Source organism: Rattus rattus, chromosome 18, assembly GCF_011064425.1.
Source record: "Rattus rattus isolate New Zealand chromosome 18, Rrattus_CSIRO_v1, whole genome shotgun sequence".
Classification (NCBI taxonomy): Eukaryota; Metazoa; Chordata; class Mammalia; order Rodentia; family Muridae; genus Rattus; species Rattus rattus.
Genome location: NC_046171.1, coordinates 23,848,212 through 23,865,140, shown reverse-complemented (window position 1 = coordinate 23,865,140; position 16,929 = coordinate 23,848,212). Strand labels below are relative to the sequence as shown.

The window sequence follows — 16,929 nt, the reverse complement described above, 5'->3', positions numbered from 1 at the left end:
AGATGAGGAAGATGCACAACCACCTGACCATCTTGGGCTGGCAAGGTCATATCCACCACAGAAGCACTTGTTTCAGCCATTGTATCTGTGCAAGTATCTCTTTAAGAGGCTCACTTTCAACTCAAGCACAGCTAGGAAGTCTCCCAGCCTTCTAAGGGGACCCTCCTCTGCTCTGTACTAGCCAACCTCAGGACTTTCCCCTGAAATTCTCAAGCCACTAGCCAGCTTTGTAACCACTCTGGAGCTCCTCCCAAGTCTTGGAACAAGTGAGAGTAAAGCTTTTTGAAATAACAAATAATAAGTTTAGACTTGGAAAGATGGGTAACATTCAGCTAGAAGAGTTACGTTTCCTTCTTTATCATACATATATGCATGAGCACACACTAATACACATATGTATGCTAATGTGTACACATACACACTCACGCTCTCTCTCTTCCTCTCTCTTCCTCTCTCTTCCTCTCTCTCTCTCTCTCTCTCTCTCTCTCTCTCTCTCACACACACACACACACACACACACACACACACACAAATAAAAGGTTCATTAAAAAAAGAAAATATTGGTCGACACCTCTGTCTCCTGCGCGGGATATGTGTCGGCCCGGAGATCTCCATAATAGATCTCCGTAATAAACCTCGCCTTTGCTTATTAAAAAAAAAAAAAGAAAGAAAATATTAAAACAAATCAACACTGCCTTCTTATGTATATATTTGTTCACAGCGGCCCTTTCTACAGTTATAGCATCTTGAGAGGCTCAGGCAAGAGGGTCAGGTGTTTAAAATGCCCAGTGCTTAGAGATAATGAGATCAGCCTAAGCTGATCGATCATAAACATGCAAAAAGAAAGAAAAACTACTCTCTATTCTTATGCCTATGACTGTTTATGCCTGCGTGTTTGCTCCTGCACAAGTGCACCCACTGCCCAGAAAACAACTCTGTATATCCTGGAGCTAGAGTTACAGACCATTGTGAATCACTGTGTGCTGCTGAGAATTGGATGCGGTCCTCTGAAGAAACACCCCGAGCTCTTAGCCATGGAACTATCTCTCTCTCCAGTCCTAAGCTTCATTTGTATAGTCAAACAGCATACCAGATTATGCAACATTCCCTGATCCATTTCTTGATTCTCCTGGGGACCAAGTTGACATTCCTCATGATCTCTTCCTCCCTCCAAAATCTCCGTTATTTTCCTGTTTGCTTTTTGCCTTTAAGGTGCATAACCACTAAAGGCACTGAGAAGCTGCCATGTTTTATCCTATGAATCATGTATGTGACAAAGGTGACTGAAATCTAAACAGGTATTAATAATTTTATGACTATCTCTTTTTATTTAGAAGCCCTTTACATGGTTTTGTAAATATTTTCTCCCATCCCTGTCTGTTCTTATTTCTGTATCAGTTAGAGGCCTCTGTAGAAAAAAATTGAATTGTAATTGAGTTTATCTTTCCTTGTCTTCCTCGAGACATTGAGCAGCAACCTGGACCAAGAACTAACTGCCAATTTTTGCGCCTCAGCGATGGGATTAAAAGTGTCAGCCCAGCCACCATACTTGAATTTACTTTTTCTTAGGACATTTGTACTACAGCTGTTCCTTTTAAGAAATAATTTATATAGTTATCTGGCCATTTCAGAAATATTTACTGCTAAGTATCCATGATCATATTGGCATTCATTTTTGTTTAAGTCATTGAAGGTTTATCTGTCAACTATCAATTCTGTTCCATTGACTGTGTGTCTAATCCCATGGCAGTAACAATTACTTATTGTGGGATTATGTATTTCTTTACTCTGATAAAGATCATGACTAAAAACTTTGGGAAAAATGAATTCATTTGACTTACAGGTTAGAACCCAGCATTAAGAGAAGCCAGGGCAGGAAATAGAGAACTAGAGGCAGGAAGTGAGGCACACTGCTTACTGACTTGCTCAGCCTGCTTTGGTTGGTTGGTTTGGTTTTTGAGACAATTTTTCTGTGTAGCTTTTGCTATCCCAGACAGAACTTGTTCTGTAGACCAGGCTGGCCTTGAACTCAGAGATACCCTGCCTCTGTCTCCCGGGTGCTAGGATTACAGGTGCCTGTCAACACTGGCCAGCCATGAAATTATATTTTAACTCAATTTGAAAAGAGCAAAATGTAATTTCTACCATTAGATACATTAGGATATCGTATGTGGAAAGGTTTGAGGGCCTGAGTTCAACTCCCCAGAACCCACATAAAAACACCAGGAGAGACATCATACCTGTAATCTTAGCATTGCAAATGGAGAAAGGAATATATCTGGAGCTCATTGGCAAGCTCTAGGCCAATGAGAGCCCATGTCTCAAAGAGGTAGGTGTTCAGAGTAGCCCAGGAAATACCTCCATAGGTTCCTGCATGTGTATGTGCACTGGGACACAAACATCATAGGACCCATTAATGGCTTTCAAAAACCTATCAGCATACTAAATACTGTTAGTATATCTTGGTAAATTAAAAGTGGGGGTTGGCAATATGGCACCCTCAGGCATTCCTAAGTTAAGGCCCTCTGCCTCAAGTTAGTCATGGATTCCTAAGATGGTGTGGTAGTTGGAATGACAATGGCTGCCAACAGGCTCAAAGATTCCAATGCTTGGTCACCAGAGAGTGGCATTATTTGAACGGATTAGGAGATGTGCTGTTGTTGGGGATGAGCTTTGAGGTTTGAAAAGGCCATGACAAGTCCACAGTCAGTCTCTCTCTCTCTGCCTACAGACCAGGATGTAGAACTGCTCCAGCAGCAGCCACCATGCTGCCATGCTCCACACCAAGATGACAATGGGTTAAACCTCTGAAACTGTAAGCAAGCTCCAAGTAAACATTTTCTTTTGTAAGAGCTGCTCCACTCATAGTGACTCTTCACGGCAATAGAACAGTTGCTAAGATGGATGGCTATTGTTATTACAAAGATATCATAGGCTCCATATCTTGTCACTATGGTAATACTCAAGGGGGTACCTTCTTTGGGCATGCACAATGGTACATCACCAAGACAGACCTGAAGACAGGCAGGCATATAGAGGTATATGTGTATGAGCCTAAGCAAGGTAATACCTTTGATAGTAGCAATAAAATTCTCTCAGGACTGGAGAGATGTCTGATTGGGGAAGAAAGAGTTCTTGTGAAAGATATATAAAGCTCTGAGTGTGGATTATAACACTCATCTAAATTTAAAATGAACATGGCCTTCTCTGCCCTGCTAATGAGGCACAAGCTCTCCAAACACCATGCCAGGGGAAATCAGAACTGCACTCTACACATGTGTTTACATGTGACTCTGCCGCATTGCTCTCTGTAGGGGAAATCAAGGCTGGATAGAAGCAGTCGGGTCTACCCAGCTAACAGATTGCCACCACATAAAAACTAGGCAAAATAATTCTTTCAGAGCTTCTACAGTTTGAAAGTGATGTCTATTCAGTAGTAGAACTTACAATTAATTCCTAAAAGAAACTCTACATAGAAACCAGACAACATACCCTTATCAAAGATGTTTCAAAGGCTGCAGTTGGATACAGAGTGTGTTGTAAGAATTATTAATCTCATGGGGGAAAGAGGGAGTTCCTACCCTGATTTTTATCATTCAGGACCATGGATAAAAGATAAATGACCTTCATATTTATGATAAGCCTTTAAAGCCCTAGGTCTGGACAGACATCTGCACTCTAAGCTATTAGTGTCTACTTCCTTATCAATAACACCAAGTGATAACTTGCCAGGTTCTATCTGGATTGCTCTTAACTCCAATTAGTCAGTCTTCCTGGCCAGGATTTCATGATTACACTCCATGGTGTCTTCTCTCCTCTTTTCCTCCTCAGACCCCAAGCCCAGGAACTAAAACCCCACCTATCTTCTCTTCTGCCCAGCTATAGGCTGTCAGCATCTTTATTCAACCAATAGTTTTAAATTAGGGAAAAAGGTTGCACAGCATCTCTTGGTGTACATGAGGATTCTCTCATCCCTGAGGGAACCAGGACCAGCATATAGCATTACAATACACACCAGAAGATCAAACCTCAACTGATCACTATGGCCATAAAAACTCCAGACCTGGCATCCTTGTCATTCTACCATCACCTTCTCAGTCAGACAGTGGATCCTTCTACCATTACTTTTAATCACTGTGGTAAGTGTACAGACATTAAGACAGGAGGCCTGGTTCTCTCCCTGTACCGTGAAATCTCCAGAATGAATAAAGGATGAAGATGGTCAGAATTGGTGGCTGTCACCTTACTTTTGTTGTTGTTGCTCCTTTCCCCTTAACCAAAGATTTTTGTACTTGTTTTTAAGTCTATTAAGAAGGCTCTTGCTCCCAAAATAGGCAGGGTCTTATGGAAAGAGAATAAAACCTGTTGACATATACTCATTAGACAGCAAATACACTGGAAACCGTAAAACACTCAGTGACCATATAATCAAATGCTCCCTAGGAAATGAGTGCTCCTTGGTAGACCATTGACAAAAGCTGTAGTTTACTGATTGGGTTAAAACAGCATTGTGTTTAAATATCCTACCCCTACCCCGAAATAAAAAAAAAAAAAAAAACAGTAAGACGCATAGCTTCTCTCTCATCTCCCTGTGGACACAGCAGGTTTTCTAGTCTCCATTTTTGCCAAAGCAAAATCTTTTAATGTAATGCACAGGAAAAATCCAATTTTCTAAAGTACCTAGAAAAGCAAAGTCTACTTTGCGGCACTCACCCACTTGGCGACTGGGCAGCCCTGAGAGCTCTTCCCTTCCTTCCCCGTGAACACTATCTTCTCAATCCGGATTGCTTTTCCCTTCTGGCCATACCTGATATAGAACACAGTAGGGGGTGGGACTAATTAGAGACAATGCAAACTTGAAGTCTCCTTGTTTTCAATTCTAAATGCATTGAATATACACATGAATATCAGTTTTAAAAAATGGTTGTCCTTTATATAGGCTAAAAGCCAGCTGTTATGTGGCAGATTGGGTTTGTTACCCAAATCTATTTACATAAGGGTCACTCTAAATAAAAATAGCCTGACCTCAACACAAAGTCTCGGGAAAAGCGCCAGTTAGGGTGAAAGGGTGGGCAGGAGTCATCTCAGTACAGTCATAGGGAAATACTTGTTCCTGATTTATCAGATGGGCTTGCTGTGTGAGGGTGGGTATTGTCTCCAGGGCCACTCCTGGGAGGAAGGATACAGGAGAACAGGTTCAACTGAGCACTAAGAACCTTCCACTCACACTCCTGACCGTCTTCATTCACTTCATGACCACTCCAAGACCTTTTCTCTGCCTTGACCCAGGTCCCCAGGAAAGAATGGTTTAGCAGGGAAGCACAGCTCCTCACCTAGTCTCCATGAGCTCCCTGACAGCAGCCACACTTGGTCCTGCCCCAAGGTGTGTATAATATGGACCTTTGTCTTTTTGTGTGCCTCCATCTGTGGAAGGAATCAGATTATTAGACCCAGGTTTACAAATGGCACAGGGGCTTTTTTCTCTTCGTTTGGATTAGCTTGACTTTTAACAAACGAGACAACAGGGGCTGCAGTGGCCTTGCTCCTGTGTGGTCTCCTGACTCTTAGTTGTAGCAGTAAGAGGAGAAAATAGACAAAATTTAAGGGGGGAAGGGGGTTTGTATTTATTTTCCCATCTTCTAACTTTTTTTATTAAGATGAGGTCTTAGTAGAACCTTGAACTCCTGCCTCCACTGGCAAAGTGGCTCCCCCTCTCCCGCTTTTGTAGGTTCTATATAATTACTGTTAACAGAGAGCACTAGATCTCAAAAGCTTATTTTCAGTATACTATTAAAAGTGAGTCTGGTAACAATTCTCCCCACTACATGTACACACTTATGTATTTATCATACGAGAAAGTTATAATTATTGGTAATATCAAAAGACAAACAACTTTTAACACCTGCACATTGGGAATCAGCTAAAGGTATTTTTATAGTAAATACATTAGTTCTTAGGACAATAACTAGAAACTTTTAATATCACTGCAATTTTTTTAAGTGAGAACAAGTTAAAGTGCATGTTCACACATTTGGGAGGCCACGGTGTGTCGAAATTGGACTAGATGGTGAGTCTGAGGCCAGCCTCAAACAGTCTAAAACAAAGAGCTGGGTTTAGGGGTGCCTAACTATAATCCTAATACCTGGGACGGAAAACTGGAAGACTGTTTTAGGGGTCAAGGCCAGCCTACCTTATATACTAACCAATGTCCTCTTGGAAAGTGTGAAATGACCTAAATTCTGTAAATGTAGATTATTAAAACTAACAATAATGCTGCATCCTAAAAAAAAAAAAAAGAAAAGAAAAAGAAAAAGGGGGGGGAGCTGGAAAGACTACGGGAATGAGATAATAGGAAATAAGTCACGCTTTGTTGTAGCAATAAATTAATGAGGATGGTTTGCTATCAGTTCCCATGAGCAGGGTCCGCTCACTCAGGCTACCACTCTGTCACGAGGTCGGCTAGCAGCCCTCTCCCGGCTATCTCCCTTTTAGCTCTCTCTCCACACGGTCCCCTAGGCAGTAGTTATCACGCCCTCCCCCTCTCTCTCTCTCTCTCTCTCTCTCTCTCTCTCTCTCTCTCTCTCACACCACACACACACACACACACACACACACACACACACACACACACTTACATCTCGTTCTATAGGCCCTGCTCATTCTCACTCCTCGAGGGCAATAGAACCAGATCCACATGCTCCAACTGCCTCTCAGCTCCCATTGAACAATCCACTCCCAAAAAGCCTACATCTAGTAGGAAAAATATTCATCCCCTTTGGTTCAAACAGGTCTTGAGTTTGGGCCATCCCTGACATGAGTCTATTTTAATAACTAAACCTGCACTGAAGAAATTCAGTCCATATATTCAGTCTATATGTTTATTATTATTATTATTATTATTATTATAAAGTCCATTTTGTAAGAAGGGGGTCAAGGAGGCCGACAAATGTTTTAAAAAACGGAATCTGTACCATCTTGGTTTTTTGTGTCTATTTTGTTCTGGTCTCTATATTGGCTGGCCTGAATAAAGAGAGGGGATTTGGTGGTTGTTATTATAAATGAGTTCTTCAATGAAGTCTGGACAGACAGTGACTAGTCGGGACAGGATTCAGCTCTCACAGGTCTCATATAGTGAGCAAATTTCTCAAAAAAAGGATGACCAAGTCTCTTTACACCAGCAGGGAATGATGTTTTTTTAAATGTATAATCTTTTTAATTCTGAAAAAAAAAAAAAAAAACACTAGCTGGGGGCGGCAGCAAATGCCTTTATTCATCCAAGGTATGAGGAAGCAAAAGCAGGTGGTACTGTGTCAGCTTTCTTTTGTCTTTAATTTTAGATTTTGAAATTATGTGTACATGTGTATGTTTTTCCTGTGTGTAGATATAGATGCATGTGTGTATGTGCCAGGAGCATGACTTAGAGGCCAGACAGGGCATATGATCTCTTGGAACAGAGTTCTGAGTCACCATGTCAGTGCTGGGAACCGAGCCAGGGTGGTCTACAAGAACAGCACTGAGCACTGGCTCCCACACCTTTACAGAAATATTATGTCACTGCGTGGCGGTGGCAGCAGCTACACATGCCTCAGTCCTAGCACTGTGGCAGAGGCGTGTAGGCCTCTAAGTTTCAGGTTAGCCTGGTCTACAGAGAGTTACATAACAGCCAGGGTGACACAGAGAAACCCTGTCTGGAGGGTGGGGAGGAGTCTATAAGTCTGCGTGACTGCAGTGGCCAGTAGGGAAAGGAGGCTCTCCTGAAGGCAGAGGTACAGGCGATGGTTGTGAGCCACTGGAGACACTGTGGGAACTGAACGTGTGTCTTTCCCGAGTCTTAAACTGCTGAGTCATTTCTCTAGCCCCTCTCTGTTTGCTTGCTTGCTTGTTTGTTTGTTTGTTTGTTTGTTTTGGAGGGGTGCAGGTTCCAACTAGGAAACAGAGCCTAGGCTCAAAACCCTTCTCCCTCATGTAGCTTCCCAAAAGTTGCAGTTACCGGTACCCCCACATGCTCTCAACATAATAAGGCAGCACTACAGAATGAAATTAACAAGTTATTTTAACTAACGAGAAACTTGATTATTCCTGCCATATTACTGCATATGTGAGATCTGAGAATGTCTATCACAGCTTCCAGCATAGAACTCAGAGCCCAGAACCGTGCAAGACACCTCCATAATAGATCTACTTTCTCAGCAGTCAGATTATAGAATCTCCTTATGTGGGCACACCTTTCCCATCGCAAGACACAGAAGCTGTGACCGTGCATGGAAGTCTCTATGCACCTTCTATCTCACAAAGAAAAAAATGAAATGGAATCCTTGCAGGTTGAACTGTCTTTAATATGGGCAGAGTAGAAGCAAATGTGACTAAGCAAAGGCAATTCATTCTTAGTCCTGAAAATGAATCGCTGCAAATGATTTTCCTACCTGAAAGAGTTTACCTCTTCCCAGTCTGAGCTGAAATTTCCATTTATTTTTCTGAGTAGAATAAATAAGATTTCAAAGTAAAACAAGAACAGAATTACTTAGTACATCTTAGCTAGACTAGAAAGGGCCAATGACAGTCCTCCCACCCCCAAAAGACGAACTGAGAGGAAATGCCCACACAAGTGAGTACTTACCAGGACGAGCACATTTACAGGTTGCAGCTTCCTGTTCCTTCAATTCAGCTATCAGTTTTTTTGCAGGCATGCTAAGGAAGTCCATGACGTTCCCATTAAAATCTGCCTGTGCACTGTCTGTGGTGGGACCCGATGGTCCATTGCTTGATGTTTGAGCTTCTTCATGCTTTGTGGTGACAACTGTAATTCCATTGGAACTTAACACGTTCCCTTTCCTGAGGACTGATGCTGGGTCTGGTAAGAGTGGGTCAGGAGAGATACCAGGCAACGTCGGTGGTGGAATCTGATGCACCAGGCTCTTTCGAGCGCCTAGATGAAACTGTGTTTGGGCAGCACCGGCCATTATATTAGCACACTGGTTAGATGGAGGGGACTGGGGCAGAGGGTGAGCTTTCTGATCGACATTTACCATGGGCTGTCCCTGAGAATTATCTGCCGGCTCTGAAAATGCCTGCCCACTGGATTCCATCTTGAATTGGCATGTTGGCAGAGAATCTGATGGTTCAACCTTCACTATCTCTTTTGCCAATTCAGGGTTTCTTGTGAATTTTATCTGATTGATAGGAGGAAATAACTTATTGGGTTGTGAGGATGTTTTACTCTGAGTCACAGGCTTTAATATTTGGTCAAAGATGGGAATATTTCTCAACAGAACAGGAAGACTACGGGGACCAGACTGGCCAAACCTCTGAAACTGGGATGACATCCAAATGTCATGCATCTTCCTATACTCTATAGCTAGCCGCTCTTGCTTCTTCTGATCACTTTCTTGAGAGCTGTGGGCTGGGGCTTTCTTTTTCCGCTTGTTTGTGTATGGAGTTGGTCTTGCCTTTTTCTGTGTCTTCTTTGGCTTTGTTGATGGTACAATAGGTTTATTTTGTATACTTGAAGGTGGTTTCTGTTGTACCATGCGTTTCTCCTGACTATGTTTTTGCTGTGTGTTCTTTGCAACAAGGCTTTCTGGTGTACTTTCAGCATTCCTGAACTCTGGGTTGATGTGATTAATGGTGGATGCAAGTTGGGTTAATTGTGCTGCGACATCTTCTTCAATTTGACTATAGGGTGCATCCTGGCATGATGGATCATGGGAATTCAAATTCTGATCACAGCTTAGTACCTGACTGAAGTTTTCAAGATTTTGACTTTCTTCTGGCAATGGACATGAATTCTTAGAACTATCAAGGGGAGCTTTCCCACTAGCAATGCTTTTACCAGCTGTAGGTGACCTTGAATATTCATGTGACTTTATAAGTGCTTGGTTAGTAGCAAAACTATCTGGTGACTTGAACGCTCTGTTCTGGCCATTAAAGACAACAGTGTCATGGTGAAGACTCTTTCCTTGAACATTCAGGTCTTGGAGGTCTTTTCTCACTGAATGAAGGACATCCTTGCAGCTATTAAGTAGGCTAGCTGTTCTCTGATCAGTTTCTTCATCCTTCTCTGTCTTGGATGGGGAGGAGTTCTCTGAGGGAGCTTCTGAGAGCTGAGTCAGTGCTTCTATGGCTACTACTTGTTCCAGCGTTAATCTCCTGTCTTTCATTAGGGATAAAAGACTTGGCTGAACTGGAGAGCCATCTTTGGGTTCTTTGTTGGGTACCTTCTCAGGGGGTTGAGGCTGGCTACCAGCACTGTGCGTATCAGGGTGATTATTAAAGATGGTGGATTCTGCACCAGACCTGCAGTTTAAGCCAGGCTTCTGGAAGAGCACTATGTTCCTCGGCCCCTTGAGATGATCACACTCCTCCCTAGAGGTAGTGTCACTCATGGCATCCTTGCAATCTGAGGGATCAGTCAGCAATTTAGAGGAATTATTTCCCAATACCTTGCTAAATTCCTCATGACTCAATTTGTTGAGTGGAAGGTCTGTGTCAGTGGGCAAACAGTGTACATTTTTCATGCCGTTTCTTACAGTCTGTGCAAATGTCGGGGAAGGGTTGGTTTGTTGCTTGTCATCTTCAGAGGGTTGAGAATTTTCAACTCCAGCTAAACTTGCATCTCGGCTTCCCTTGACTTGACCAGCTGCTAAGTATGATTTCTTGTTCGGTGTCCACTTCTCCACTTCAATTCCCGTCATGCCTCCTGCATTCTTCCTTACATTTTCAAGGGGGTGTGTGAACAAACCCAACCTTTGCTCTTCTTCCCCATGACCACGTCTACTGTAGTCCATGGACTCTGATTTGGGGCCATTTACTGGTTTGTTGTTAAAGTCTGTCTGTAAAGGAAGCACAGAAATTACTTCCACTACCTGTGGAACGTCTACAATGAGATTTTGTTGTTGTTGCTAGGTTCATGCTATATATCCAAGATGGCTTAGAGTTTGCAGCAATGAATGCTCTAGACTCGGCTTCAGTCCCGGGATTACTGGTGAGGTTGGCTACCCCTAGCTGAAACCCCACAATTCAATAGAGCGTGTGAAGTCCTGGACCTCATCTTCAGTTTTCCCATCCCCCCACTTGAACTATGCATAAACTGCAATTCCAGGAAGCCAGAGGCCAACTTGGTCTATACAGTATGTGTCATGCAGTCCAGCCAGGGCTACATAGAGAGACACAGCCAATGAATGAAGGAATAAATAATACTTTTGCTCAGTTGCCAAAACTATGAAGGACGTGTTGGGCTGGGTTCAATACACAGAATCACCAAGGATGGGGGTATAATGCAAATCCTAAGTGGGAAACATGTTGAATTATTCCTGTGACCACATCCCAGCCACAAACTCGTCACCACTCAGCCTGCAATCCTTTGTTCTTTGAGATTAGCATCATGTTTTATGTGACTTCCTTTCACTGACTATGATGCTAGTGAATTATGTTCACTTTGTTAAGTCTAACTGTAGTCCATTCATTTCACTGAATAGTCTACGAATCTACACTACTATACATGGAGATTTTGGTTATATATGTAGTGTTGAACATTGTAACTACATGGCTATGGACCTCTTGGTCCTCTGGTATAATTATATTCAAATTACTATACATTATGACTAGGAATTAGTATATTACATTAATGCATATACTGAATTAAGGCTTTTGACAATTAATTTACATATTTTGTATTTATGTATATAGGTACCTTGGATGCATGTATCTGTTGAGCCCAGAAGAGGGTGTCAGAAACCTTCCTAATGGAAGTAGAGTATGGTGAGCTATCATGTGTGTGCTTAGAACTGAAGCTGGGGTCCACTGAGCCAGCCCCACTTGCTCAACTCTTGATATAAGTTATATAGATGCCCAGCTTTTGTCAAAATTCTGTTGAGAAAAATGGCATTGTCTTACATAAAAAGCATCCCCCTTCTGTTTATTTCTGAGTGGTGGCATGGGTGAATGAGACAAGGCCTTATGCTATAACCAGGTAAGGCTTTAAAATTTCCAGGCAGCCTAGGTGCTCCCCATTCGAACCCTGGTTTGTGCTTCCCCTCAAGCCTAGTGACCGTCAAATCTGGTGGCTCCAGCACACCTGGACTTGCAAAGAATCGCCACGAAGATCTCAGGAATCTTGACTACGGACTCTTTCTTATTCTGTTTTCTTCTAACCTACCCAATGCAAATTCATTTTTTAGCTTGGTGGTGGTGTTCATCAGGAGATAGAAACGAGAGAAGACTTTGGAAAAGGGATTAAAATCCTTCTAACATACATTATTTGAAGACTGCCTCCAAAAATATAGAAAAAAAAAATTAACTCTCTCAAATCCTGAGTACCCTCTGAGGCTAAGCCATCAAAACTTTGTTAAAGGACCCTTACACCCTCCATTCCCCCAAACAAGTAACTCCTGAGCTCTGAAATCTGTATTTATAGACCTCCCTCTTCATGTAAATTCCTTAAAACCAAGCACAGTGGCTCACTTCAGTAACCCTAGCACTCAGGAAGGAGGCAGAGGACCATCCCTAAGAGTTCGAGCTAGCCTCAGCTCCATACATAGTTTCCAGGCATGCCTCAAAACTTTGGTCAACTTTTTAAGAATAAAGGGCTCATCTCTCTGCTGATACCAATGGAAATTCTCAGCTACTATAAAATCAATACCACATAAACCAGTTACAAGACCTATGCCCTCAAAGGAACCTAGTGCAGCCAAGATGGCTTGCCAGGTATAACTGAGAGAGCCCGGCTTTGTCAAAACGCAAATACATAACTAAATGTAATGAAAATAAGAAAGAAAAACTAGGAGCTGGAGAGATAGCTCAGGTTAAGAGTAATGACTGCTCTTCCAGAAGTCCTGAGTTCAATTCCCAGCAACCACATAGTGGCTTACAACCATCCTCTTCTGGTGTGTCTGAAGACAGCTACAGCAGAGTACTCAGATACCTAAAATAAATAAATAAATAAAAACTAAATAATCACATCAACCATGCTTCCCGTGGGTTTATGACAGTCAACAGGGTGTAAGGCACGAGCCTGATGCTCCTGCTCAACAGAAGCATCAAGAAAATATGGTGGGAGTTTAATTCAGTCCTGCAAGACTGACTGCATCAATATTTGCTGAATTTCATTGAGTCTATCATGAGGGCCTGGAACTCAAAGATAATAATGTTCCCACATGAGAGTTTATGTATCTATGAAACTATATAATCTCTGATGTTCAAAAACCATTTCACCATAGGCCACATTAACATGAGTGACCTCAAATTCCTGGTAGCCTAACCACCTCCTCCCTCCAACTGCTGGGCTCACAGGCCCATGAGGGAATACTGAACACAGCAAGCACTAAGTGGAAAAACAGAGCCATACTCAGTAAGACAACTCCCAGTCACACCTACCCAGGTGCGCACAGCCACGATGGGAGGGAGATTCAAGCTCAGGGATACCTAACTCAGCTGCACTAGCCCCGTGAATCAGTTTATATTTAGATGCTGAAGGCTCAGGATATTTGCCAGGCTGCCCCACCTCACCCCCATGCCAAGATCACATTATGTGACCCAGTTCTGACACTAGTCCTGAGTCAGGTGACCAGGCTACCTATTTATTTCACTTACTTCCCAGAGCTGAGAGGGAACCCTGGGTTTCCACCACTAAGAAACACACTCCAAACTTTATTTAAAATGTGGCTTAAGCATTCCTCAGGATCTCGGGGTTATGGCCTCATCTGATAAGTCTCATCCTAATGCTTCCGCCTGCGCATTTCCCAGCAGGATGAAAGATAACCTTAGTGTTCCTTGAAATTCCACCCTGAAAGCCATCTGGTAACTGGTGCAGGAACCTGAAGGTACCAGGAACCTAAAAGATTTGATCTTTCCATGTAGTCCCCTGTACTTCCTCTACAGTACTGTCTCCAGCCAGCCAGTCCCACCAGTGTTCCCTTAAAGGAGCTAATGGGGCCCCTTTTCATTCCTGCTTTCTAAGAACAGAGGCTCTACAACATAGAAATTTGAGCAAAAGCCCTGGGTCAGTGTTGATGAATACCCAACAGGAAAAAAGTGTTTTCCCTTGCTCTTTGCACGGGCTACATGTTCAAGTCTTTTCAGAGTCAAGGACTGAGGTAAATTCCAGTCAAGCCAGCATAATGCTGACTGAGACAAGAGCTTGCCAAGAGTTTAAGGCTTGCCCAGAATGTATAAGATCTACACACACACACACACACACACACACACACACACACACACACACACAGCAAAACACAAGAAACCCTCAGGGTCCAAGATTGTGGTCCCTCACTGCAAAGACAAAGAAAAGAGGATAGCTACAAGCCCAAGGCTGGCTTGGTCTCCATACCATAGACAATTCCAGACTAGCAGGGAATATCAACTTGACCATGCCTCAAAAACCAAAGGAAAAGGCAAATGACAAAGGAACACTGAGAAGAAACACCTGGAATTAATTTAAATCACATTCTGAATCAATATATTCAAATATGATTTCAACATGTAATCAATTTAAAAAAAAAAACTATCAGACTTTAGCTGAAAACCAGCTCAGCTAACGCCACACACAAATGAGGACCCAGGTGAACTACTGAGCTAATAGGTTTTCTTGAGGACAAAATAAGCCAATTCAAGCCAAATTAAAGTATTTTTACAGGTATTTTTATTTTAGCAGGTTTATTGAAGATAGCTCTCAGATGTGTTCAAGGGTCCCAAAGAACTAGTCCAGGACATCACCACGCAGACAGAGGAGGAGGGAAGAGAGAGATTGCAGGCATACAAGGAGGGGGAAATGCAAAGAGAGGGTGGGGGAGGGAGGAGGGGGCAGAGAGACAGACAGACAGACCGACACATAGAGCACACATATAGTGAAGAGCCTGTGGGGAAGCCCAGGACCTAGGCTGGAAAATTCAGGTAGAGGGCGGGGTATGCCAGCCATGCACTGTTAGGTAGGGACTGAAGGGATGCTGGGAAAACCTAGAGGCCAGGTGCACTTTGATTTATTAAATAGACTCCTCAACTGCTTGTCCCAGGTCTGCAATCCAACATGAAGCTCCAGGATCCGCCTTCAAATGCTGGAATTGTGACCATGTGTCATTTTATGTTAACACTGGAAGTCAAATAGGGCTTTGTGGATGATAGACGTGCACTCTACGATCAGAGCTTCATTCATCCCAAGAAGCATGAAGCCTGTGATGCTCAGAGTGTAACTTATACCTTGAGAGCATCTCACACCAATGCTAAACTTTCAGTGTTTAATATAAAACACAGACAGGGCATGGTGGCCTACACCTGCAGTCAGAGTCAGGAAAGCAGTTCAAGACCACCCTCCACTGCGCAGTGAGTTCTAGGTCAACCTACACTACATAAATCCTGTGTGTGACTGTATCCAAGTCTGGTAACCCAAGTTCCATTCCTGTGACAAAAACGTTGCAGAGAACTGAGTCCATGAATTGTCTTCTAACCTCCACATATTTCCCATGTTGTATAGTATGTAGTTTTGTTTATGTTGTCCTCGGAAGTACTGTGTTCTCTTTCTCTCTCTCTCTCTCTCTCTCTCTCTCTCCTCTCTCTCTCTCTCCCTCCCTCCCTCCTCCCTCCTCCCTCCCTCCCTCCCTAGTATCAAATCAGGTGTGGTGGTGTAGTCCTTTAATTCTATCACTCAGGAAGCAGAGTCAGGTGAATCTACACCATGAGTTTAAGGATAGCCAGAGCTATATAGCAAGACCAAAAACCAAGAACAGAAAACCAAGTATTATTAATATGCCTTTAATCCCAGATATAGGACACAGGGGCAACTCTGAGTTTGAGGCCAGACTGGTCTACAAAATGACTCCAGGACAGCCAGGGCTAAAAAAGACAAAACAACATATAAGTCTTGTCACCCTGCCTGGATAGCCCAAAATTACAGGTGCCATCCACCACCCTTGCTTACTTTTTTCCTGTCTCCCACCGCCTGTTCTCTTTCCACAGTGCCGGTCCTACATCCTTGGGCATGCCTCAGATGAACTTTACCATTGCAAGCGATACTGACTCAAATACCATAGAAACTTCCTCCCAACCACACACCTGGCATTATTTGGATGAAACAGCAACACACACATAATAAGATGAATAAATATGGGGCTGGAGAACCTTCTCAGCAGTTAAGAGAACTGCTCTTCCAGAGAACTCAGGTTTGATACCCAGCACCTACATGTTGGCTCACAAATAGGGTACAGACATACATGGAAGCAAAATGCCCATACACACATAATAAACTTTATTAGTAAATATGCACAGTATTGTTTAAGAATAGAATGGGGAATAAGATGTGTCTTAAATCATGGACCAGGATGACCGGGAACTCGTGCCTTGATATGTATAATTACTACATATAATTACCCTAAAACATCTTTGAAACAAGGTCAGTTTAATTACAGGAACACAAACAAAATATAATCTTTAGTGTTACACTCTGAATCACTTAAGTTTAAGAATAACTTGGGCCACAAAGTGAAGCGGGGTTGGTGGTGTAAAAGAGAAGCGGTTAGAAATGTAGCCCACGATGTGCCTGCCTAATTAATGTGCCAAAACCCCAGATTCAATCCCCATAAACCATGGGTGCTGGCTGGCCTAGGCCTGTAACCTCAGCACTTGGGAGGCAGAGGCAGGATGATCATCAGGAATGTTAGGACATCCTCAGCAGATTGGGATACGTGACAAATCAAAGCAAGATTGTGAATTCCATCAATTCTCAAGGCAAGCATCTCACTAAACTTTGCTCTTACATGATCGGAGATCAGCACATAGTTTAGGAGGCTTTTTAATGACCCTAACACACTGCTATTCTGCTCTTCTTGGAACTCTGCTAAATCGGCTTTTCAGGCCAAATCTAGAAGTCATCTGGTGCGCTGCCAACCTCAGACATGAGGGCAGTAGAAATGAATCAAACCTTCAGGACACAAGTTGCTGGCA

The 16,929-nt window shown here is 42.9% G+C and overlaps 1 protein-coding gene across 1 annotated transcript in view; it reads right to left on the bottom strand.

Moving 5' to 3' along the window:
* The window catches only part of Tet1 (tet methylcytosine dioxygenase 1), a 67,881-nt gene that overhangs the window by 18,615 nt on the left and 32,337 nt on the right, over positions 1-16,929 (bottom strand). The window contains exons 3-5 of the mRNA XM_032888331.1: positions 8,618-10,829; positions 5,334-5,424; positions 4,714-4,807 (exon numbers count right to left, since the gene is read on the bottom strand). Coding sequence (XP_032744222.1) covers positions 4,714-4,807; positions 5,334-5,424; positions 8,618-10,829 — 2,397 coding nt within the window. The remainder of the gene's footprint in view (positions 1-4,713; positions 4,808-5,333; positions 5,425-8,617; positions 10,830-16,929) is intronic.